Genomic DNA, 24266 nt, shown 5'->3' on the forward strand with positions numbered 1-24266 from the left:
GATCAGGGAAATCTCTTACGCCTTCGGTACCATCTGGCAAACTTCCCTCTCTCTAAGCTATAAGTAAATGGTATCCCGAAGCCCCTTGTTCAATGGTTATTGTCAGATTTTCTTTGCAAGCAGAAACAACAGGTTGCTTTTGGTGCATTCTGTCTCAGGTTCTCCTTCTTGAGGCTGCTGTCCTGCAAGGTACTGTTTTAAGACCGACCATATGCTTGGTCAAAATCACAGCCCTCAATGCTGGATAATTCGCTGTACAGTTTAACAAATGACTCCGCATTGTGCAAAATAGTTCTGAGAGACAGGCTGGTGCAGCATCCATTTCTCCAGATGTGGAAAATACAAGTTGTTGGTTAGCTCTCTGGAACATACGTTTTCCAATGCAGGAAAATTCCATGCTCTCACTCGGTCATTTTACAAGGGTCAGTTTTAAAACACCACACCGCCACATCAATCTACTTCTCTGGCCATCCCTGGAAGAGATGCAGTCCCTGCAACTCTAGGCCTCACAACCTGCTCCACCTTGCCTTGGACGGACCACATCACCGAGCCAGCTTGTTTCTAAGGCAGGCCAAGGCCTGCTCCTTAGTATTCTCCACAGACCAGCTAAGTCCATTCTGATCCTCTCAGAGCTCATTATAGTGCATAAGGCCTTATTATAGTGCATACCTGAGGAGGACAAATCATGGAGAGGGCAGAAGGTGCAAGTCTTGACAAAGTGCCAACAGGTTTTAGAGGAGGAGAACAACTTTGGAAGCTCATTCTTGAGATTGGACAGACGAACTTTGTGTAATGATCTGAGGTTGTCTTCCGTTGGATTTGCCTTCCATGAGGAGAATGCAAGTTGTTTCAAAGCAACTACCTCACCACAGGATTCAGAGAACCAAGAGCGGGAGGATGGTGAGGAAAATTGAATATGTGATGGGATGAATCTGTGAATAAGAGAGAGCAGGTTTCTGTGGAAGAATTCCCAGGCTGAATTAATATCAGCGGCGGTGGATATAGGAGACCAGTCCTCATGCGTGAATTTTTATTTATTTATCATGAATACTTGAAGTGTGAATGTAGAAGCAGGTCAGATGTTATGAACCGCGAATATGAGGAACTCACGAATGCATTTGTCATTTAGCTGTTGTCATTTAGCTGAACCTGTTGTCATTTGGCATTTCGCTACTACATGAGCATAGATTTCTGCAAACACAAAAAAGTGATTGACACAAAAAATTTTTTACCTGAGTGACTTACAGACAAGTTAAAACTTTGCTTTTTTCTGCTGGAGCATGAAATTATCAACAAGGCTGGTCAATGACAATATCTCAACCAATACCTGAGATCTATCTGATGATTAAATACAACTCCCTCCCACTATAAGTTCTAAACAGAACATTTTTCTTGGATTAATTTTCTTTGATGACAAACCGAACCTTGGATTCGGCTAATGCGATGCACTCGTCCCACATGTAGAAGTCCTTGTACATGGCCAGTGCTTCATCCACGGCATTCTTTTCAATGAGCACCATGCAATAAAGAAAAAGGAAAACATGCTAGCAGAAGTTGAACAAAAGTGATGGGTATCAAACTTTTTCATATACTTGTCTCTTAGTATCTGTCTCCACAGATTTCCTCTTTGTGGTTGTTTTACCGGAGATGTTTCTTATCATGCATTGCCTCTAGTTCCACGGCAATATTGCATGCTCAAATGTCATTGCTCTTTACCTCTAATTATCCAAACAGATCCAAAACATTTTAATAAAGTAGTGGTCTGTGATTTGATCTTGCACGGATCGCAAGGATGCTTCAGAATTTATATTTATTTATTGGTTTTAGAAGTTAGTACAGGGAGGTTGAAGCTTACATACATCAGGTTCCTCCTGGTGACTCCATTTTGCTCTTTACTTATTCTGGTTCCTTCTGATGACTCCAATGCACTATTTGGTTTTCCATTACATTACGATTGTACCGTATCCTGATGCTGTGTGGATTATGCTTCCCCGCTGATGGACCTCTGGTAGCTTGTAACTGTTGCTGCGTTTTTGCCTGAGAAAGAACGGCTGAAATCTATATATCTGGGTTCTTCCCAACATCTTTGTTCCTTTCACATTTCTTTCTACTTTTTCATATTTCTCTCTATTCAATCTAATTATTGCTTCTTCTATATTCCTCTCTTTCTTTATCTGTCTTGGGAGAAGTGAATTCTTGCAGAAATTCTTCTGGAAGGTTCACTTGGCTGTGCCTGGATGGCTTTGAGGGTTGAGGAGTAGCGGCTGAAACCCGAATCCTATCCAGGTTCCTCCTGAAGACTCCATCTTGCTCTTTACTTCTTCTAGTTCCTTCTGATGACTCCAATGCACTATTTGGTTTTCCATTACAATACATACTTGTGCCATCGATGTGGGCAAGCCTTGATATCATCTGCACATAAATCTTTGTGATGGGTCATCTGCGTAATGCTTGTCTCACATTGTGAAACAAGTCATTGTAGTATAGTTTTCTGTCCTATAGTGATGATTTTCCCACATACAAGAAATTCCAAATGAATTGAATTGGTAAGGCCCAAATATCCCAAATATGCCAAACCAATGCCACAAACTTTCTGGCTGATGCGGATTCTTGAGGTCACCGAGAATTTCTCCACTCCATGCTCGCTCGCATTGACCGGGTGTAAAATGATGGACCCTGGTTTCATCACGTGTCACAATCTTTTTCAAGAAATTATTTCCCTCCCTCTGGTAGCGTTCGAGTAGATAATTTGCAACGGTTATACACATTTCCTTTTGTGAAAACAAGAGGTCCTATGGCATCCATCTTACACGAACCTTAATGAATTACGAATGAGAATGAATGATTGTTTACACAGTCTTGCAACCATCACATCCGATTGTCATGAAATTTCATGGGATTTATTAATGCGGCGATTTTCCTGTAGTAGTGTTACAGCTCTGTGAGTGAATGCACGCCTTGGCAAGACCTACAGGTAGTGCCATAATGCATCGACTATAAACTAAAAGTGTAATAATATGGGTACCATCACAACACCAACAAAATTCATTACAAAGCCACAGAAGATTCTCGATTTTAAGATTCTTGATCTGATTCTTGATTTACTGTCCCAGCCTTCCTGCGGAAGCGCAATTAGAAGGTGAATCAATGCCTCACCTCTGCCAAAAATATTTCTTCTGCGAGGTTAAACTGCTGATAAAGCATTGCAAGCCGTGCTCGTACCTGGTAGTAATCCGTTCCATCACCGCCCTGCCGACCAATACACAAACAGCACATCAAATCTTAGCAAAGCAGGTCATATCAGAAAGAAAAAAACGTTTAACTTGTTACTTATATGCGGAAAAAAGGCTCGCAATAACAAAAAATCTGCTACCTTTGACCCTTTGACATGACCTTTGACCCTTTGACATGACCTTTGACCCTTTGAACCCAACATCTAATCAGTTCATCATTGTATCACAATACACCTTCGTACCAGGTTTGCTAAAAATCCCTTCAGTGGTTTACATGTTATTGTGGTAACAAAATTTTGATCACGGATGAACCTGACGCATGGACAGATGTACGGATGGACAGCCGGACAGACAACCCGAAAACATAATGCCACCACAGCACCTTCAGCGGAGGAGGCATACAAATTCTGCCTTTTATATGTGTGCGTAATACAATGATACATCTTTATGGGACACTTTACCTCTGAAGTTCACCAAGTAATCCTGGTATATGGGAGACAGTCTTAGGGCAATTTATGAAAGGCTGAAAAAGGAGAATATATATGGGGCAGTGTTTGTTTGGTAAGTTTCCTGGATTAAGCTTTCTGAAACTTTCTAGAAGCTTCTCATGACAGCTTACAAGGTATTAACCTAGCTGCCAGAGATATTGCTTCTGGAATTATAACAGATACGCTGAACTTTCACCGAATGTGTCTACTTCAAAGGCATCTCAAGTGTGAGTTTGAATTCAAGTGAAACATGCTCCCAATTCCAACGTAAAACCGGCTGGGCCTCCATGGGATGAACTCCGCAACGTTAAAGTAAAATGAAGGCACACTTGGGATTTTATTTGCTGATGTTCAAAAAATGCTGGAAATTCCACTAACAATCAATAAGCTTTAACAGCATGGATTTAAAAAGAAATGAAAATATATGAACTTTATATCAATTGACAAGATGAAAAATAACAATACATTCCTTCTCATTATCGAGGTAATTAATTAAGGAATTGATTTCGTATGAAGCACCTGGCTGCAGCGTTGCATCATTGCTGGGGGGTGTGGCTGTGACACTGATATAGGTTCGATAGGCCTCATGTAAGCCTCATACAGGCTTCATATAGGTAAGAGCAGCAATTTGGAATTTGGCCTGGATGCCAGCGATACTCATCACACTCATCACAAAGGACACCATGGGATCGAACCATCCGCCAACTAATGTTAGCAGAAGAGACGCAAAGTTGAACGTCTACCCAATGGATGGCACACACATTGACAAATCGCCCTGCCTGCGAAACACCAGGATCACAGTTTATACCTGGGCTGAGATTCCAACCTGAGCGACACCGCTCAGAGGCAAGTGTGCATACGTCTTATTATTACTTCGTGCTTTTTTCGAAGAAAGACACAATTTAAAGTGGCTATCTATATTATAAAAGGAGCCGTGTCTGTCTGTCTGTTTGTCGTGTTATAACTTGAGAACGGATTAACGGATTTCAATAAATTCAACTACAGTGAATTCGGGTAACTCCCGGGAGTGTTTGTGATCCCCCAAAAAAAGTTTTTATTTTTATTATTTTTTATGTGTACTTTTACTTTCTTTTTTTTTCTTCTTTTTTTGTATAGAGAATCGAGGCTCGTGAAAGAGCTAACATTTATTTCACAAACAAATCAAACAGACAAACAAAATATATAAAAGGAGGGAGCGGAAGACAAGATGGGGAGAGAAGGGGAAGCATACAAACACAACATTTGAGAGCAGGGAGATGTGTGGGAGGGAGAGGGCTTGGGGGGAGGAGGCGTGGGAAGGGGGGAGGGGTGGGAGAAGTATAAAACACAAGGACACCAAGGACTTTCAGGACAGAAGTTGTTATTTCAAAAAAGTGGAATTGGGGTGAAATTAGCGGGGGTAGAAAAGATCAAGGTTTTGGATGGGGGAAGATAAGAGATGGTGGTGAACAGCTGTTTTAAAGACCTGGCTGTCTTTAAAACAGTTTAACAGGTTGTTTTAAAACAGTTTGGCTGTCTTTAAACTTTAAAACTGTTAAAACAAACAGTTTACAGCTGTTTAAACACTTTATGTGTACTTTGTGTACTTTTTTATGTGTATTTTTATTTTATTTTTTATGTTGTTTTTTTCATGGACACGCGTGTCAAAACTGCAAATGCCAACACATGACGTTGGTTATCCCTGCACGGAGAGCAGGATCTCCCAGGAATCCTTTTTTTTCTTCCCACATAGATTAACCATCGCAGCAAAGATTGGTATTTCCGTCAGCGAAGCGACGGGTCTTATATTCTAGTAATATTTAATACAAGAGGCACTAACCACCACAGATATTGGGAAGATACAGAAAAAGTTGGATTTTTCTTTACCCATTTCCAATTCCTCTACCTGCCTTCCTTCCCACCTTTTTCCCCACTGTCCTCTTAAATTGTTTTCACTTCTCTCTGCTATTGTCCTACTTCCTCATTATTTTCTCAACTGTATTTATCTGTTTACCACACCCCTTCCCCTTAGACAATATGCAGATAACCCCAATGTGATTGAAAGCCAAATTGCAGATTGTATTATATAATAATGACAAATGACAAAATTGTACAAAATGACAAAATAAATAATAACAAAATTCATTCATTCATTCATTCATTCATTCATTCAATAATGACAAAGGTACAGGATGACTCACATCTTTTTCAGCAGCTTTACTTGCAATGTCAACCGTTTCTGACAAATAGTGAGCTTTGGCCAAATCCCCAAGAACCACAAAGCATCTGAAACAGAATGACACATCATCGATACATGTCAACAAAATCATCTACGCGCAGAAACACAATGCTTTCCAAACACTAATTCGACAAATAAAACCGGAACTTTAAAACCACAGAAAATCCGTGGATTCTTAGTTATAGGAAAGGACTAAAGTTTTAAGCATTTCACCTGCATCTTCTATATAATTGATTTGGTTTCAATGTTATCCAAGATAAATTTGACCCTTTGTGAAGGGGGAAACGCCCCTCTCCATAATGATTGTGGTTGATAATGTCGTCAGTGGCAGAAACTCTGCCCTTTTCACCATGTCATTTGTGCTAGGTAATATTCCATCTGCTTGGAAGCCTGCCAACATCACGGCATGACATTAAATAGGAGCAAAAACGGATCCCCTCCACTGCAGACCTATCGGCTTATTTCCAATCATCAGCAAGACCATGGAATCTATCATTGCAGTTCATATGAAATCATTCCTTTTCTCCAACAACCTCATCCCAGATCAGCAATTTGATTTCAGACCAGGTACCGGTAACTCCACCTTGAACATGCTGCTTCTACTCATCCAATAATGAATGGAGGCCCTGAACGTTAAACATGAGAACGTCAGACTCTCAACATATCTCCTGCTTTTGATACAGTCTGGCATCCTGCCTTTCTCTCCAAACTTTCTACCTATGGCATCCAAGGTCAACTCCACACATGGCTTATTGACTTCCTCTACTCTCATAGGCAACGTGTGGCTCTCAACGGAATCCTTTTATTTCCTATCCCTGTCAATGCTGGAGTCCCCTCAATCCCCAAGGTATCAAGAAAGTGGAGTACGAGGTATCATTAAATTAAGACACAGGGCTTAATTTAATGCAATGTGCACCCTGCAGCCATGGCAGCATTTTCATTAAATGCGATATGGGGAAGTAGACAGATAAGATAAAAACAATAATTGACTCAAATACTATTTAATCCATTTACCTACTTGATTCAGTGCAAAATATATTTCCTGGTGCTGATGTTTTTTTAAAATGTGGACGACCTGCTCATATTATATTCTTGTAAAGGTTAAATAATTACTTTCTTCAGCACTTGAAAACGTCAGCATGGAGGGATATTCACAAAATCATTATCGTCATTACCAAATGCACATAAAACTATATGTTATTCATAGAATACTTACCATGCTCAGTCAACTTGGTACGAGACAACTCTTCTGTTTTTGAAGGGTATTTTTCTTTGATACAATATGGCTGCCAGACCATGTGAGCGATGACATCATAAATTTATATTATCTAATATAATTGTTGTGTAGATCACGCTCAATAAAATTTAAAACTGATTTGATCAAGTGTTGTCCAAGTGTTGTTGTCCAAGTGTTGTCCCAGTCAAATTATGACGTCATAATTAAGACACCAATGACATCATTGTTAACAATACTTACAATAATGACAGTTTTTTTTACAATGAGCCACGTTTCAATTTTTTCCATGCAGCAGTTTCAGAGATATAGAAGTGCAAGGTTTTTTGATTTTTCCATGATGGCGCCTGTACCACGTGACCTATGACATCATAATTACTTTAAAATGATACTGCAGAGGCGCTCATATGGTCAAAATTTCGTGTCCAGCGGACGAACAGTTGCAAAAAAAATTTTTCATACTGATCAAATCAAGCGTTGTACTTGTTGAATTATGACGCCATAGTGAAGGCAACGATGATATCACCATAAACATATTGCCTTACATGAAGAGTATTTCACAATGAGCCTTGTTTCAATTTTTTCCATTGAGCGGTTTCGGTGATATAGAGGTGTAACGTTTTTCCAAGATGGCATCCATACCACATGACCTTTGACGTCATAATTATGAATAAAAAATTATACAAGCGGAGGCGCTCCGATGGTAAAATTTCATGTCAATCGGACCAACGGCTACCGACAAAATGAATTTTAAAAATGCAGACACGCCACACGTACGGATGCAACCGAATGCCTAGCCCTGTTTTCGCTTCGCGAGCGCAAGGACACAGTCAGTAACAAAACACAGACACAGGCAGATCAGTACTCATGTGCCAAGAAAGCCTATTTTAAATTAATTTAAGGGCATGTATGGGTGGCACTGCTTTTTAATGGTAGCATATAACTGCGAATCCCAAGGTGCATTGAAAGCAAGAAAGGTTAACCCCAAAGAGTGGACAGGTACCTCTTGTTAATCATAATAGGCAGAGTGGGCAGATCACAGATTACTTCCTGATGGTCATTAATGAGCCAGCTGGCCTTTTTTTACAACAAATCCCATAGCGATGCGGCACTTCTTCAGACAAGCTCAGATTCCATCGTAAGAATCCAAATCCTCAATATATACACAAAGAATTAAGTTAAGCACCCCCCCCGTTTTTTTACAACCTCGCACATTACAAGTTTGTTGTCGTCAAAACAGTGTAATATACCCATGATATTGCTATATTTTCTGGAGAAGTGATATTATGGTCACATAAAAACATAACAATCATGCCGTTTGCAATATTTTATTCTGAATAATTTAAGGTGAAATTTTTTGGGAATTTTAGGCATATTTTCACCTCAATTTAAGTATGGAGCTATAGGTCCATCACGGACAGTGTGGATGACGTTTATGTTTTCTAACGTACAGTCATTGTTCTGAGAAGACCTCTAGCGATCTTTGCGTCAATAACGTGTGTAGGACCCACGTGATCGGATCACTGACTCAACCCTACGTCTCATAGACCCTGTAAGCCGTCGTATGCGTTGCTGTGGCAGGTTGAACCCCCTCGAGCACGTTTGGGACATGTTGGGACGACAAATTGCGAAGATGGTCCCTCCAATAGCCAATCTGGATGAATTGGAACGTGCATTACATCGGGAATGGAACAACCTGCCACAGCAACGCATACGACGGCTTACAGGGTCTATGAGACGTAGGGTTGAGTCCGTGATCCGATCACGTGGGTCCTACACACGTTATTGACGCAAAGATCGCTAGAGGTCTTCTCAGAACAATGACTGTACGTTAGAAAACATAAACGTCATCCACACTGTCCGTGATGGACCTATAGCTCCATACTTAAATTGAGGTGAAAATATGCCTAAAATTCCCAAAAAATTTCACCTTAAATTATTCAGAATAAAATATTGAAAACGGCATGATTGTTATGTTTTTATGTGACCATAATATCACTTCTCCAGAAAATATAGCAATATCATGGGTATATTACACTGTTTTGACGACAACAAACTTGTAATGTGCGAGGTTGTAAAAAAACGGGGGGGGTGCTTAACTTAATTCTTTGTGTATAGCTGCCTTCAGTAAGGTGCAAATCCACAACCCGTGTGTAAATCAAATTTTCATTCACTTTTTCCCCATACCTCTGATAAAAAACGCATAGAGCACAACATAAAACCTCACCGCTGAGCCAGCTCGAGCTTACGAGCCTCAAGTGCGAGACGGCTCAAAGTTTGCCACATGGCCTTTGTCTCCTCCATCATCTTCAGGGTCTCCAGGAAGGCGAGAGCACTGAAGAATAATAAATACCCATGTTCAGTGAAGGTTGGCGGATTACTTTTTGAGGAACTTTAAAGGCAGCAACATGGTTTAGTACAATGAAAACAAGGTTGGGATAACAAATTATCTTTGCAATCACAGTTATTCACTGATCTCCAGTCTAGAAACGAACACAATAAAATTATATGTCAACAAAGGCGACAAAACCTTTGATGGAATGAGACTTCAACAATGGTCAACAAAGTCCCTTTTCTTCAATGACCACAATTATTGCCACCTTCTTGTGGGGTCGCAAGGGAAAAGTTTTAGCCCAAGTGTTTCACAAACCGGCTGGTCGAGTCCGACATTTGACTACGTAGGTTAGAGCAGGAATTTTGAATCTAACCAGGGTGATGGTGATAGCTCACACACTCTCCGTGAAAGACACCGTGGGATCTTTAACATCCACCGACTAACGCTGGCAGATGGGACACCAGGCCTAACAGACACAATGATGCCTCGGCCTGCCTGAGAAAACAACAGGGTGACCGTTTATAGCTGGATCGATAATCGAAACCAAGCTAGACACATCAGGGGCGAGTGCATTACCTCTAAGCAAAATATAAGGAAAAGGGTTCAAAGGGCACAGCATTTACCGTTCATAATCTCCATCGTCAATTGCGGTGCCAAACTCAATGAGGCCTTCATCGAGTGTGTAGTCTGTTGTCGTCACTCCATCGCTCGCCACTACAACCGTCTTTCCATCAGCACGCTTGACATCTACAACATCTCCCTGAAAGGTGAAGTGTCACGTGTTCTGGTATGTCATAAGACAAGTAACTTTAGATATATTTTAGAAATCTAAGATACTTCAGGAGGGATTGTTGTTGCTTTGCACCCACTTGTTCCAGGATTATGACTCAACTTATTGTCTTCCTCTGTGAAATTAGAAAGGGTGTTCTAACTTTCCAAAGATAGTAGTGCTGCTCCATATTATTTTTCAGGCTTGAGTTTAAAGGGGTAGAGGAATTAAACAGTGTAATCACTCGTGAAATAAAACGGAAATAATTTGTACTTCTCATCTTATTATATCTACCAGCAACGGTACCCGCCCTAAGGGCGGGGCTTCAATCGGGAGGCCCAAATGAAAAGGCAAAATATCAGAAATTGAAGGCTTTTTTATATTTTAAACGATTTAAATAAACATCCGTTAAATCATATCACACGCAAATCAGCAAAATCTAAACAGTATTTGTAGAATTTCAATAAAAGCCACATCACTGTTCATATCGGTAAATATAAATTCCATCGTGTTTGGAAAAACTGGAAAATTGGAAAAATTGGAAAAACAGTATAGCCTATTTTACTCCAGGGGGTCCCAGCATTACCCATCCAAAATTTCGTTGCGATCGGTTTAGCCGTTTTTGCGGTACCTGGGCACAGACGGATGGACAGACATTTGGTGAATTATAGTAAGATACCTATAAGAGGCAAAAATCTCTCGCACTCTGTTTGCATGTGTTTGATGCACGGCCAAATCTATTAAGTTACAAACTCCAAAGTTGGGGTACAAATAAAATTTTGTGTGGGGGGAAGCATTAGCTACGTGACTGCGGCCTCACATGGGGATATGTGGGGAGGGGGAGGGGGGGCAGGAGGGGCATAAATTATCTATGTAAATGTGTATTGTGTAGCTCCACCTGATGGTGGTGGCGGAGGTTATTACAATTTTCTTTTTTACCTGGGCAACCTGATATTAAAGCACTCTTCACACAAGTAAATTTGTCCTCCTACTCTTCCCCTTCCTCCCCCTTCACCCCAACACCATCCACTCCCCCTTCTTCCTCTCTCTCCCCTCCCCTGCCTCCCTCCCCTTCTCCCCTCCCTCCCTTCACCACTCCTTCTCCCCTTCCCTTCCCAAACCCATCCCTCTCCCCCCCCCCCCCCCCCCCCCACGGGGCAACGCTGGGTACTTCAGCTGGTACAGGATAAAACTAGATGGTATTCATAGAATACTTATCCTGCGCAGCCAAATACCAAGTTGGCTCAGTAGACAACTCTTCTGTTTTTTAACGTTTTTTTTTTCTTTCATCCAATATTGCTGCCAGACCACGTGAGCGATGACATCATCAATTTATATTCTCTAATATAATTGTTGCGTAGATCACACTCAATAATTTTCAAACTAGGGTTAGGGTTTGCGTTTTATACCTATCCTGCCTCCCCCCAGGCCCTCTCCCTCCAAAAACATCTCCCGATGTCCCTGCTCTCAAATGTTGTGTTTGTGTGCTTCGTCCCCTTCTCTCCCCATCTTGTCGACCGCTCCCCTTTTTATATACTTTGTTTGCTTGTTTGTTTGATAAATGTTAGCTTTTTCACGAGCCTCGACTCTGTACACACAACAAAAAAAAAAAAAAAACTGATCAGACTAAGCGTTGCCCCTGTCAAATTATGACGTCATAATTACGGCACCAATGACGTCTTCGATAACTACACCGATTCCCCATGAGGAGTTATTTTCCAATGAGCCACGTTTCAATTTTTTCAATGGAGCAGTGTTGGAGATATAGAGGTGCAAGGTTTTTGAGTTTTTCCAAGATGGTGCCTGTACCACGTGACCTATTAAATCATAATTATCATTAAAATATTCTTCAGGTAAGGCGCTCCTACGGTGAATATTTCGTGTCCATCAGACCAATAGTTGCAGAGAGAAAAAAATTCATACTGATCGAATGGAGCATTATACTTGTCGAATTATGACGTCATAACAGAGGCACCGATGACATCATCATTAACATATCTTATTCCCCATGGGGAGTTCTTTTCAATGAGCCTTGCTTCAACTTTTTACATGGAGAGGTTTCAGAGATATGGAGGTGCAACTTTTTTCGATTTTTCCAAGATGGTGCCTGCACCATGTGACCTATGACGTCATAAATTATCATTAAAATATTCTACAGGAGGAGGGGCTCCTATGGTACAAATGTCGTGTTCATCAGACTTACAGTTGCAGAGGAAATTTGTTTTTTCATACTGATCAGATCAAGCGTTGTACTTGTCGAATTATGACGTCATAATGAAGGCGCCAATGACATCATCAACATATCTTATTCCCGATGGGGAGTACTTCACAATGAGCTTTGTTTCAACGTTTTCCATTGAGCGGTTTTGGAGACATAGATGTGTAAAGTTTTTCCAATATGGCGTCTGTACCACGTCATATATGACGTCATACTTATAAGTAAAACATTTATACAGGCGGAGGCACTCCTATGGTAAACTTTCGTGTCAATCGGACCAACGGTTGCCGAGAAAATGAATTTTTAAAATGCAGACACATACTCCACACGTACGCACGAACGCGCACGAATGCCTAACCCTGATTTTGGCGTCGCGAGCGCAGGGTAATAACTCTGTATTGGCATTTATGAATTCTTTTCAGTAATTATTATATCAGTCACAAAGAAAATCCTAATTTAATCCATTTTAAATACAGACTGCAACACAACAAAATGTGAAAAAGTCAAGTGGTGTGAATACTTTCTGAAGGCACTGTATAAACCTCCCCCTTATATCCTACAGGGGAAGGCGTAACTAGTAAAATCCTATACAATTATTATTGCCCAACTATCCAGAATATGTTCAGGTGTGTGGGATTACCTGTCAGATATAAATAAACAAATGTGTCCCCCCAGTATCAAATGGAAATCATAAATGCAAACTAAATATGAACAAGTGTCCAAACCACCAGTTCCCTACACACTAAGGGGGTAAGATAACATTTATATCTCATCCTACTGTTAAGCCCAAAGTGTCAGTTACTTGCTGCCCCGTTTTCCCCGGGAGAACAGTGCAGGTATCAATTTCACCTTGATCGTGACCATGGTAACACCCTCGGGCATGTTGATGTTGTACCATATGCAGAGGTTTCCATGGTTCTGCGCCACAATCACATCACTCCCAGGAACCCACTGTACATATGTGCAGTGACTCAGCAGACTTGTCGTGGTCCCACTTTCTACATCATATAGATATAGCTGTGGACACAAAAGAAGAAACAGAAAGGAACTAGAGCCACACCCGGTGGAGAGTATACCTCCACCAGGCTAAACAGTTTGTTTTGTATCCCAATGACAGGCCGGATCTGGATTCGGACCTGAACCATAATCTAATCGGCTTGTTCTTGTCACCTACCCAACTCATCCACCAATTTTATTCATAAATCTTCCATAACTTTTTAAAATATGTTATATATCCCTTTTCTTCTGATCTATCAATGGCAAAGAATCACCTAAAAATGAAATAACTCTCGTATCCGAATCCATATTCAGATCTTCACCAAAATCGAATCGAATCGTCCTTGTCACACACACAAAACCTCTCCACCAACTTTTGTCCAAGTCCGTCCACAACGTTTTGAGATATCCTGATTGTATCGTTTTTGGTTCTATCTCCAAATGGTGAAGAATCATTTTTAAAAAATTCCACGAGCTGCATCCGAATCTGGATGTTCACCAAAATCTAATCATTTCGTCCGTGTCACACACGCTACATCTCTGCCAAATTTCTTCCGAATCCGTTCACAACCTTTTGAGATATCTTGTTCACAGACAAACAAACAGACAAACAAACAAATGAAAAATCGGTCAGAGACCGAGGACTTGCTGGAATGTACTTTTTTATCGGCCATTTTGGACAAATATAACGGCCGAACCACGTGACTGATGACATCATAATTATTTGTTTTCTAAACTAATTTATTCCATGATGATGCTCAAAAAATTTCATCTTGATCGGATGAAGTTTTGTACTTGTCGAATTATGACATCATAATGGAGACACCTATGACATCATCATTAACATATTTTATTCCCCATGGAGAGTTCTTTACAATGAGCCGTGTTTCAATTTTTTCTATCCAGCACTTTCAGAGATATAGATGTGCAGAATTTTTTCGGTTTTCCCAAGATGGTGGCCGAACCAAGTGACCGATGACGTCATTATTTTTTTTTTCTCCAACAGTTTATGCCGTCATGTCGCTCAAGAAATTGCATCTTGATCGGATGAAGTGTTGTACTTCTCGAATTATGACGTCATAATGGAGGCACCTATGACATCATCATTATCATATTTTATTCCCCATGGAGAGTTCTTTACAATGAGCCATGGTTCAATTTTTTCTATTCAGCACTTTTGGAGATATAGAGGTGCTAAGTTTTTCGGTTTTTCCAAGATGGCGGCCGAACCACGTGACCTATGACGTCATCATTACCATATTGTATTCCCCATGGAGAGTTCTTTACAATGAGCCATGTCTCAATTTTTTCTATTCAGCACTTTCGGAGATTATGGAGGTGAAATTTTTTTCGGTTTTTCCAAGATGGCGGCCGAACCACGTGACCGATGATGTCATCATTAACATATTTTATTCCCCATGGAGAGTTCTTTACACTGAGCCATGGTTCAATTTTTTCTATTCAGCACTTTTGGAGATATAGAGGCGCAAAGTTTTTCGGTTTTTCCAAGATGGCGGCCGAACAACGTGACCGATTACGTCATCAATTGGGCACAGTCTATTCCAGGGCAAGACAAATACGTGTGCAAAGTTTGGCGATTCTATGTGCAACAGTGTAGACGTAGTCCTGCAAACAGTGTTACGTGCTCCTCCCCGACCCCCTGGTCACGGTGTACCTCCGAACCCCGAGAGGAGCCACGGCAGAAAAATGTGTTATTCCGTGTCAAAATCAATATTGAAACCACACCAATGGTTATCAACAAACAAATAATGTATTAAAAATCACACAGGAATAACGATACAACAATGATAGCAATCAACAATATAATCAACACATCTTATGATGGTCCCATCAGCTAGGGTAAGATAACTCACTGTGCAACAAGTGAGTGAAAAAAAACACTCCCCAATGTCTCCATAACTCAAAGGTGATCCCCTCCAGCGAGTGTCAGAACGAGATCAAATTGAAACCCGAACCCCGTTCAGATGACGGGCCCGGTCACACTGCCAAAACAGCTCAAGGCGTAGGCGGCCGAAGCGGCATAAAGAGTCACGTGGTCCAAAACCGTGTCAGGCAAACTCACGGAGGAATGGGAAACACAAAGGCGCCCTCCAGATATGAACGTTCACTGTTCAGTTGGCAAACCGCAAATTCATCTTCAAACTCAGCGTTGCGCACACACATCCCCGACAGACGACAGGATGGTGACAGAACTGACGCGTAGCAAAGACCTTTTGCGATGAACAAAGCGCGAGGGTCAAAATGGCCGACGGCTCGTACTTGAGTCGAAATGACCCGGCGATGATTCGTCAGAATCCCAACACCAAACCTGACCATGCAGGTTTCTCAATCCCAGCGACAACACCTATCGCAGGAATTCCTTTCAAGGAACTCAAAGTTCACTCGCGACTTTCGTTCGACAATGCTCGCTACGGAGCTTGAAGCGACTCGCTTCTTGTCCGACTTCACTCGCCCCGCCTCCTTTTCTCTCCTCCTCTTCTTCTTCTCCCAGCTCCCGATCCGGCTTCCTGTCTCTTTTTAACATTAATGCTTTTATCCTTTGCAAACAGTTCATGAACAATAAACCTTTTGAAGACAATAATAGTACATAGAATCAGAAATATTTCAAGTGGAGGAAAACCACAACAACGGAAGTGACGAATCCGTAACACTTCCCCCCCTCAAGAAAGAAAGTTTGAACATAGTGAAAACTTTATTTGTAGGCAAAACTCTTTAAACAAACAAAAGTAAGCTCACCCCCAAATCATCAATTCCCGTGAGCAACGATATAATCAATATTTCCCAAAAATAAAGCAACAAAACTTCAAACAACTTACAGAGATTTCCAAAGTTAATTCAACATCATCTTTACATCATCTTTACATCATCTTTACAGGACAAAGCATCAGCAACAACATTGCCCCTGCCCTTTACATGCTCAATTCCCAAGTTGAACCCCTGCAACGCCAAACTCCATCTCATCAACCTCTGACTTTTACTTTTAGTGTCTTTTGAATGAAGGTTAAGGGGTTGTGATCAAAAGTCCAAAGGCAAATAAATCTATAGCACTTTTTCCGGGAGGCCGAGCTGAGAGCCAGGTTCCATGGTTGTTGGGTGGTGAGGCCTGGAAGTATTCACTACATGGGCGCCTTTAGGAACGTGGAGTTCACGGTTAATCCACGTAGGAAAGTTCACTACATGGACGCCTTTAGGAACGTGGAGTTCACGGTTAATCCGTGCAGGAAAGTTCACTACATGGACGCCTTTAGGAACGTGGTGTTCACGGTTAATCCGTATAGGAATCTTGGCTCGGCTGCTCCGCAGCATTCAGTGCTTCGACTCTTCCTAACTTTCATAATAATCACGGTTGGACCGCTTGTCGCTGTAGTCACGTGAATATCGGTCTCCTTCTCGGCCACTACCCTGATAATCATCCCTTCGGGAGCTGCCGTAACTCTGGGAGCCTCCATAGTAATATCGACTGCGGCCACCAACAAAACTACTACTCCCACCCCGGGAGCCATAGCCACCCCTGAAACTACCTCCACGTTTTCCTCCTCTGTAGCCCCCTCGACGCCTATGGCCTGCCTTCTCTACTGTTATGGTCCGACCCTCCAAATCCTTGCCATCCAAATCCTTTTCTGCATCTTTGGCGTCCTTTGTGTTTTCAAACGTGACAAAGCCAAACCCTCTTGACTTTTGTGTCTCCCTGTTTTTATCAGCAGCACTTCCAGGAGTGGTCCATATCTGCCGAAGACAGAGTCCAGAACATCTTCCTTTGTGTTGAAGTTCAGTCCACCTACAAAGAGCTTGCCAACCCTGCCTCCATCCCTGACTTGTGTGTGCTGACACTTAGTTTCAGGGTACTTCCTCTTCTCGTCAGGGAGCTTCCTACTCATAGCACGAGTCGCGGTACAGGATGGAAAGATACCCGGTATCTCCTGCTCGAACTGTGCTGTGTTATTTTCCATACTAGGCTTTTCAACAAACATCGGGTTACCAGAAACTTGACCACCGGCCAAATCATTCCCGATAACAAAAGATACTCCCTCTACAGGAAGAGTGGCTCGTAAACCTACGGTGACCGGTCCTGACACTAAATCAGACTCTAAATGGATGACATGAAGTGGAGCTTTGACACAGCCACCAACCCTTTGTAAACGAACACTAACACCAGTTGCCGTCTTTTCTGACAATGGCAAAATGCCCTCAAGCATCAAAGATTGATGTGCTCCTGTGTCCCTCAACACCCTAACAGGTCTCTGGTTAGTCAAGTCTCCATCCAGTGACACAACCCCCTCTGAAATAAATGGTTTGTAACGCTTTTGAGGGCGATTTCTCACATTTGCCAATGCATTCGGAGTCTCACATTTGCCAATGCACTGTACTAGTCTGACTCCGCTCCTGATTTTTCCTTTCCAGGGCATAACAGTGGGACATCGTGTCCAGGTTTCTTGCAAAAAGCGCAAGTAGGCCCGGAGGAGAAACTCGTGGTTTGCCTCGAGCCCCCCGGAAGATAGGTCTGTCTTGGAACTGTAGTCTTCTGATCCCTAAAAGTCGCGGTATCAGATTTGTCCTCATAGTCCTCTCTAGGCCGCCCCCATGAATTTTCGTTCTCTGCACCGGATGTACCATAACTCCCCTGGATAATTTTAGGCGAGAAGTTAGGTTTGTGGAACCCCATCCTGTGTGTCAAGGCATAGTCATCTGCCACGGTTGCTGCCTCATACAACTCTGGTACCTTCTTTTCCTCCAGATGTACTTTAATGTCCTCGTGGACACACTGTTTGAATTCCTCCACCAGGATCAATTGTCGCAACAGTTTGAAGTCTTTCCCAACCCCTTTCGAGTCACACCACCGATCAAACATGGTTTCCTTCATTCTGGCAAACTCCACATGGGTCTCACTCTCCCTCTTCCTGGCATTCCGGAATTTTTGCCGGTAAGCTTCAGGGACCAATTCATAGGCTTTGAGAATGGTTTTCTTCACTATCTCATACTCTGCACATTGGTGAATTGGTAGAGCCGAAAAAATATCTTGAACTTTACCCACCAGAACACTTTGCACTAACATGGTCCAGGACTCCTCAGGCCATTTTAGCATTCGAGCCACTTTCTCAAAGTGTAAAAAAAAAATTGGCGACCTCCTTTTCATTGAAGGGTGGAACCAGCCTCACATGCCTACCAACATCCCAGGTGTTCTGACTAGTTGTCGAACTAGCCGGCATGGATGTTACCTCTCCCCGTTCTTCCATTATTTGCAGCTACTTGAGTTTAAGTTCCCTCTGACACTCCATGTCACGTTCCTTTAACTCCCTTTCGGCTCTTCTTTCCTCTGTTCTTTCCTTTTCTCTGCTTTCTTCGAGTTCCCTTTCAACTCTCCTTTCCTCTGCTCTTCTCTCCTCGAGTTCTCTTGCAGCTCTCCTTTTCTCTGCTCTTCTCTCCTGGAGTTCACTTGCAGCTCTCCTTTCCTCGGCTCTTTCCCCTGCTCTTCTTTCTTCTGCTTTCCTTTCCTCTGCTTTTAACCTTTCCTGGCTCTGCAGTTGCATCTCCATTTTCCGGAGCTCCACATTTTCTTTTTCCTCGGGTAACCAATCCAAGGCTACCTCTGTCCATGTTCCCTGTCCCACCAGAGATTATACCACCAATGTCTGCATCTCTGCCTTCTTCATACTAACTCGGACCTCCAAGTTAAAATGTCTGGCCAATATCAAGAGTTCCGATTTTTTTTAATGCTTGGAACTGTGCCTCATTAGGGGACGCCGCAAACTCTCCTGCGTCAAACACCATGGTGACTATTAGTTAGCACCTGTTAACCTTCACACAAAAATTTCCAAATTTTTTGAAAAATTTGGGAATGTTAGAAAACTTCCAAATTTGGGAATTTTGGGAATGCTAGGGAATTCTCTCCCGGACGAATTATCAGGGAATTTAATCCCGGACGAGTCCCCAATTTCTGTTACGTGCTCCTCCCCGACCCCCTGGTCACGGTGTACCTCCGAACCCCGAGAGGAGCCACGGAAGAAAAATGTGTTATTTTTGTCAAAATTGTCAAATTGTCAAAATCAATATTGAAACCACACCAATGGTTATCAACAAACAATAATGTATTAAAAATCACATAGGAATAACGATACAACAATGATAGCAATCAACAATACAATCAACACATCTTATGACTGGTACCATCAGCTAGGTGCTCGGGTAAGATAACTCACTGTGCTCCAAGTGAGTGAAAAAAAACACTCCCCAATGTCTCTATAACTCAAAGGTGATCCCCTCCAGCGAGTGTCAGAGCGAGATCAAATCGAAACCCGAACCCCGTTCAGATGACGGGCCCGGTCACACTGCCAAAACAGCTCACAGGCATAGGCGGCCGAAGCGGCATAAAGAGTCACGTGGTCCAAAACCGGGTCAGGCAAACTCACGGAGGAATGGGAAACCCAAAGGCGCCCTCCAGATATGAACGTTCACTGTTCAGTCGGCAAACCGCAAATTAATCTTCAAACTCCGCATTGCGCACACACATCCCCGACAGACGACAGGATGGTGACAGAACTGACGCGTAGCAAAGACCTTTTGCGATGAACAAAGCGCGAGGGTCAAAATGGCCGATGGCTCGTACTCGAGTCGAAACGACCCAGCGATGATTCGTCAGAATCCCAACGCCAAACCTGACCACGCAGGTTTCTCAATCCCAGCGACAACACCTATCGCAGGAATTCCTTTCAAGGAACTCAAAGTTCACTCGCGACTTTCGTTCGACAATGCTCGCTACGGAGCTTGAAGCGACTCGCTTCTTGTCCGACTTCACTCGCCCCGCCTCCTTTTCTCTCCTCCTCTTCTTCTTCTCCCGGCTCCTGATCCGGCTTCCTGTCTCTTTTTAACATTAACGCTTTTATCCTTTGCAAACAGTTCATGAACAATAAACGTTTTGAAGACAATAATAGTACATAGAATCAGAAATCTTTAAAGTGGAGGAAAACCACAACAACGGAAGTGACGAATCCGTAACAACAGACAGACAAACAGACAGACAAACAGACAAACGAACAGATCAACATACTTGCCACAATATTTTCCGGCAAGTAACAAACAGACAGACAAACCAACCGATCAACATACTTCCCAGAAGCTTTTCTGGCAAGTAACAAACCAACCGATCATCATACTTGCTGGAATCTTTTCTCGCAAGTAACAAACCAACCGATCAACATACTTGCCAGAATCTTTTCCGGCAAGTAACAAACCAACCGATCATCATACTTGCCGGAATCTTTTCCGGCAAGTAACAAACCAACCGATCAACATACTTGCCGGAATCTTTTCCGGCAAGTAACAAACATACAATAAATATGTCGTGCATAACATGATACTTGCAAAATCCCTAAAATAAGTTGTTGGTCTATGATGACCTCAAAAATAATTGGTGCTTGAATTCAGTGACCTGGTATGCAAATCTTCTTAAAATTTCAAGTCTATCTGATGAAAATTGAGGATTTTATAAATCTGGCCTATGTTTCCTGGCCTTTTGGCCTATGTTGACCTCAAAAATAGGTGGGGGTTGATTTCAGTGGCCAGATATGCAAATCCTCTTCAGATTTCAAGTTAATTCGATGAAAATTGAGGATTTTAGAAACTTGGCTTATGTTGACTTTCAGGCCTATGTTGACCTCAAAAGTAATTAATGGTTGAATTCAGTGACCAGATATGCAAGTCCACCTCAAATTTCAAGCTAATCGGATAAAAATTGAGGATTTTAGAAATTAGGCCTTTGTTGACCTTTTGGCCTATATTTACCTCAAAAGTACTAGGTGGTTGAATACAGTGACCAGATATGCAAGTCCTCTTCAACTTTCAAGTCAATCGGATGAAAATTGAGGATTTTAGAAATTTGGCCTATGTTGACCTTTTGGCCTATATTGACCTCAAAAGAACTAGGTGGTTGAAAACAGTGACCATATATGCAAATCCTCTTAAAATCACAAGTCAATCGGATGAAAATTGAGGATTTTAGAAATTCGGCCTATGTTGACCTTTTGGCCTATTTGATCTAAAATATAGTTGGTGGTTGAATTCAGTGACCAGATATGCAAATCCTCTTCAAATTTCAAGCCAATCGGATGAAAATTGAGGATTTTAGAAATTTGACAATGTTGGTGACCTTTGGCCTATGTTGACCTATTGACCTTTTGACCCCCCCAAAAATTGGGCTTCTTGCTTATGACCAACTGTACCATTTGGTGAAGTTTCGTGAAAATCGGTTGAAAATTGCGACCTGTAGGCGACTGACAAACAAACAAGACAGACAAAATAACGCACAAGACCAACAAATATACTTGAAAAATCTTCGATTTTCGCAATAACAAACAGACAGACAAACAGACCGACAGGGGTGAAAACATAACCACCTTCGGTGGTGGAGGTAATGAAAGCTGGTAGAGGGATAGAGAAGATATTTTGTACGAAGGATGAAATAATAAGGACCTTTGAAAAGTACGAAAATGGCGATGGGAGACTGGAGAGGTTAAATGACACTGGCGTTAACATCCGCCAATGCAAATCTGTATTCAGGAAGGTCTTTGCTCCAAGCACAACAAAAAATGAGCTGGAATGGCCATTCTGGGAATACATTCATCGATTCCAAGATTTGGCTTATTACACGTTGAAACAGCTTCATTTGAAGGTAACACTTCAAAGCAAGATAAAGACCTTTTGTTTTCTACATGATAAGAAAGAAATCAATAAAGTTGTCAGGCTTTTCCACTACATCTGAAAGGGAAGAAAGGCTAAAAATAAAAGCCATTTAAAAGTCAGCAACTAATACCTTGACACTGGAAAAATCCAAATTACATTTTCGTTTTAGAAATCTCAGTATTTAACTCGACGCTATCAAATGTCATTTTCGTCATTGCAATCCTTCGGCTCACACCATCGCTGAGCTGCCAACTCCAAGATATCAACAGTTTTGGAACCGTTGAGCGAGATTAGTGTGACAAAATGACGGCGTCCTTATCCCCAGTGCAACGTTTCTGGAATTCGTATTACAAGTGACAAATACTTTTGGCCATTTTGTTGAAAATACATTTCTTGAAAAGATGGACATTTCTTGAATATCCTGAAATGGTTGAAAATTGTTTGAATCATGATTCATCTTTTATTATTATAAGGATTTAATCTTATATATTAATCCCTCTGGCTTTGCACAATGTCACCAATTTTACCCTAATATCATTAGCTCACCCGGAACATACAGTCGTGGCCAAAAATATTTGCACCCTTGCACTTTTTTCAAATAACTCACAATTCTCTCTAAAAATAAGTTGAAATTGACAAAATTATTTTGTCTCCACAATTCTTTATTTCACTGTTAATATTACAGAACCTTTGATTTTTGATTCAGAACTTAATATATCCTTTTAAATCAGAAAATAAAAAGAAATTGCATTGACAAAATTATCGACACCCCAGACTTAATATTTCGTAGCACGGCCTTTGGACAAAATAACTGCAGTCTAACGCTTCCTATGGCCATGAATAAGCTTCCTACCCCTCTCTACTGGTAGTTTGGCCCACTCTTCTTGTGCAAACTGCTTCAGTTCTCCCAGATTTGAAGGGTGCTTTCTCCCAACTGCTGTTTTCAGATCTCCCCACAGGTGTTCAAAGAGATTTCGATCTGGATTCATTCCTGGACACTTCAGAACAGTCCAGCGTTTTGTCTTGAACCATTCCTGGGTGTTTTTTGAAGTGTGGTTGGGGTCATTGTCCTGCTGCAAGACCCATGACCTTCGACGAAGACCCAACTTTCTGACACTGGGTTGAACATTGCGCTCCAAAATGCCTTGGTAATCTGCTGATTTAATGATGCCATGCACAGATTCAAGGCACCTAGTGCCAGAGGCAGCACAGCAACCCCAAAACATCACTGAACCTCCTCTATGTTTGACTGTCGGGAAGGTGTTCTTTTCTTTGAAGGCTTCATTTTGTTTTCTGTAAACATAGAGATGATGTGCTTTACCAAAAAGCTCTCATTTGGTCTCATCTGTCCACAGGACATTCTCCCAGGAGGATTTTGGCTTGTTCAGGTGTGTTTTGGCAAACTCCAGTCAGGCTTTCTTATGTCTCTCTCTCAGCAGTGGGGTCCTGGGTCTCCTACCATAGAACCCCTTTAATTGAGTTGGCGACGGATGGTGCAAGTTGAAACTGTCGTACAGTGTGTCTGAAGGTCAGCTTGAATCTGTTTGGCAGTTGATTGAGGTGCTTTCTCCACCATTCAACCAATCCTTAGCTGGAATCTTCGATCAGTTTTCTCTTGCAGCCACATACAGGGAGGTTGGCTACATTGACATGGGCCTTAAACTTTCTGATAACATTGCGTACGGTGTACACAGGAACCTCGAGGTCTCTGGAGATGGACTTGTAGCCTTTAGATTGTCCATAATTGGCTACAATCTTGTGTCTGACCTCCTCAGATAATTCTCTGGTTTTCTTTCTTTTCTCCATGCTCATCTCCACACAGTGACACAAAACAGCAGAATGACTCCTTTTCTCCATTCAATCTGGTTGAATGAGTGGTTTTTCATATTGCAGTCACCTGGAACTCACCATAGGTGAGTTCAATTCCAAAGTAAAGGAGAATCACCTGATTGAAATCTAATTATTTATATCAACTTCTAAAAGGTGCCAATAATATTGTCCGGGCCATTTTAGGATTTCTGTGTGGAATAAGCTAAGATTTAGTAATTTTTTGTTTTGTTTTGTTCCACTTTTGTTTT

At 41.8% G+C, this 24266-nt stretch overlaps 1 protein-coding gene across 1 annotated transcript in view; it reads right to left on the minus strand.

Annotated features, from left to right (window-relative positions):
• The window catches only part of IFT172 (intraflagellar transport 172), a 428976-nt gene that overhangs the window by 215418 nt on the left and 189292 nt on the right, over window positions 1-24266 (minus strand). The window contains exons 16-21 of the mRNA XM_068109837.2: window positions 13345-13512; window positions 10132-10268; window positions 9401-9508; window positions 5902-5986; window positions 3157-3249; window positions 1425-1502 (exon numbers count right to left, since the gene is read on the minus strand). Of these exons, the coding sequence (XP_067965938.2) occupies window positions 1425-1502; window positions 3157-3249; window positions 5902-5986; window positions 9401-9508; window positions 10132-10268; window positions 13345-13512 (669 nt within the window). The remainder of the gene's footprint in view (window positions 1-1424; window positions 1503-3156; window positions 3250-5901; window positions 5987-9400; window positions 9509-10131; window positions 10269-13344; window positions 13513-24266) is intronic.

This window comes from Myxine glutinosa, chromosome 3 (assembly GCF_964187855.1).
Source record: "Myxine glutinosa chromosome 3, kmMyxGlut1.1, whole genome shotgun sequence".
NCBI lineage: Eukaryota > Metazoa > Chordata > Myxini > Myxiniformes > Myxinidae > Myxine > Myxine glutinosa.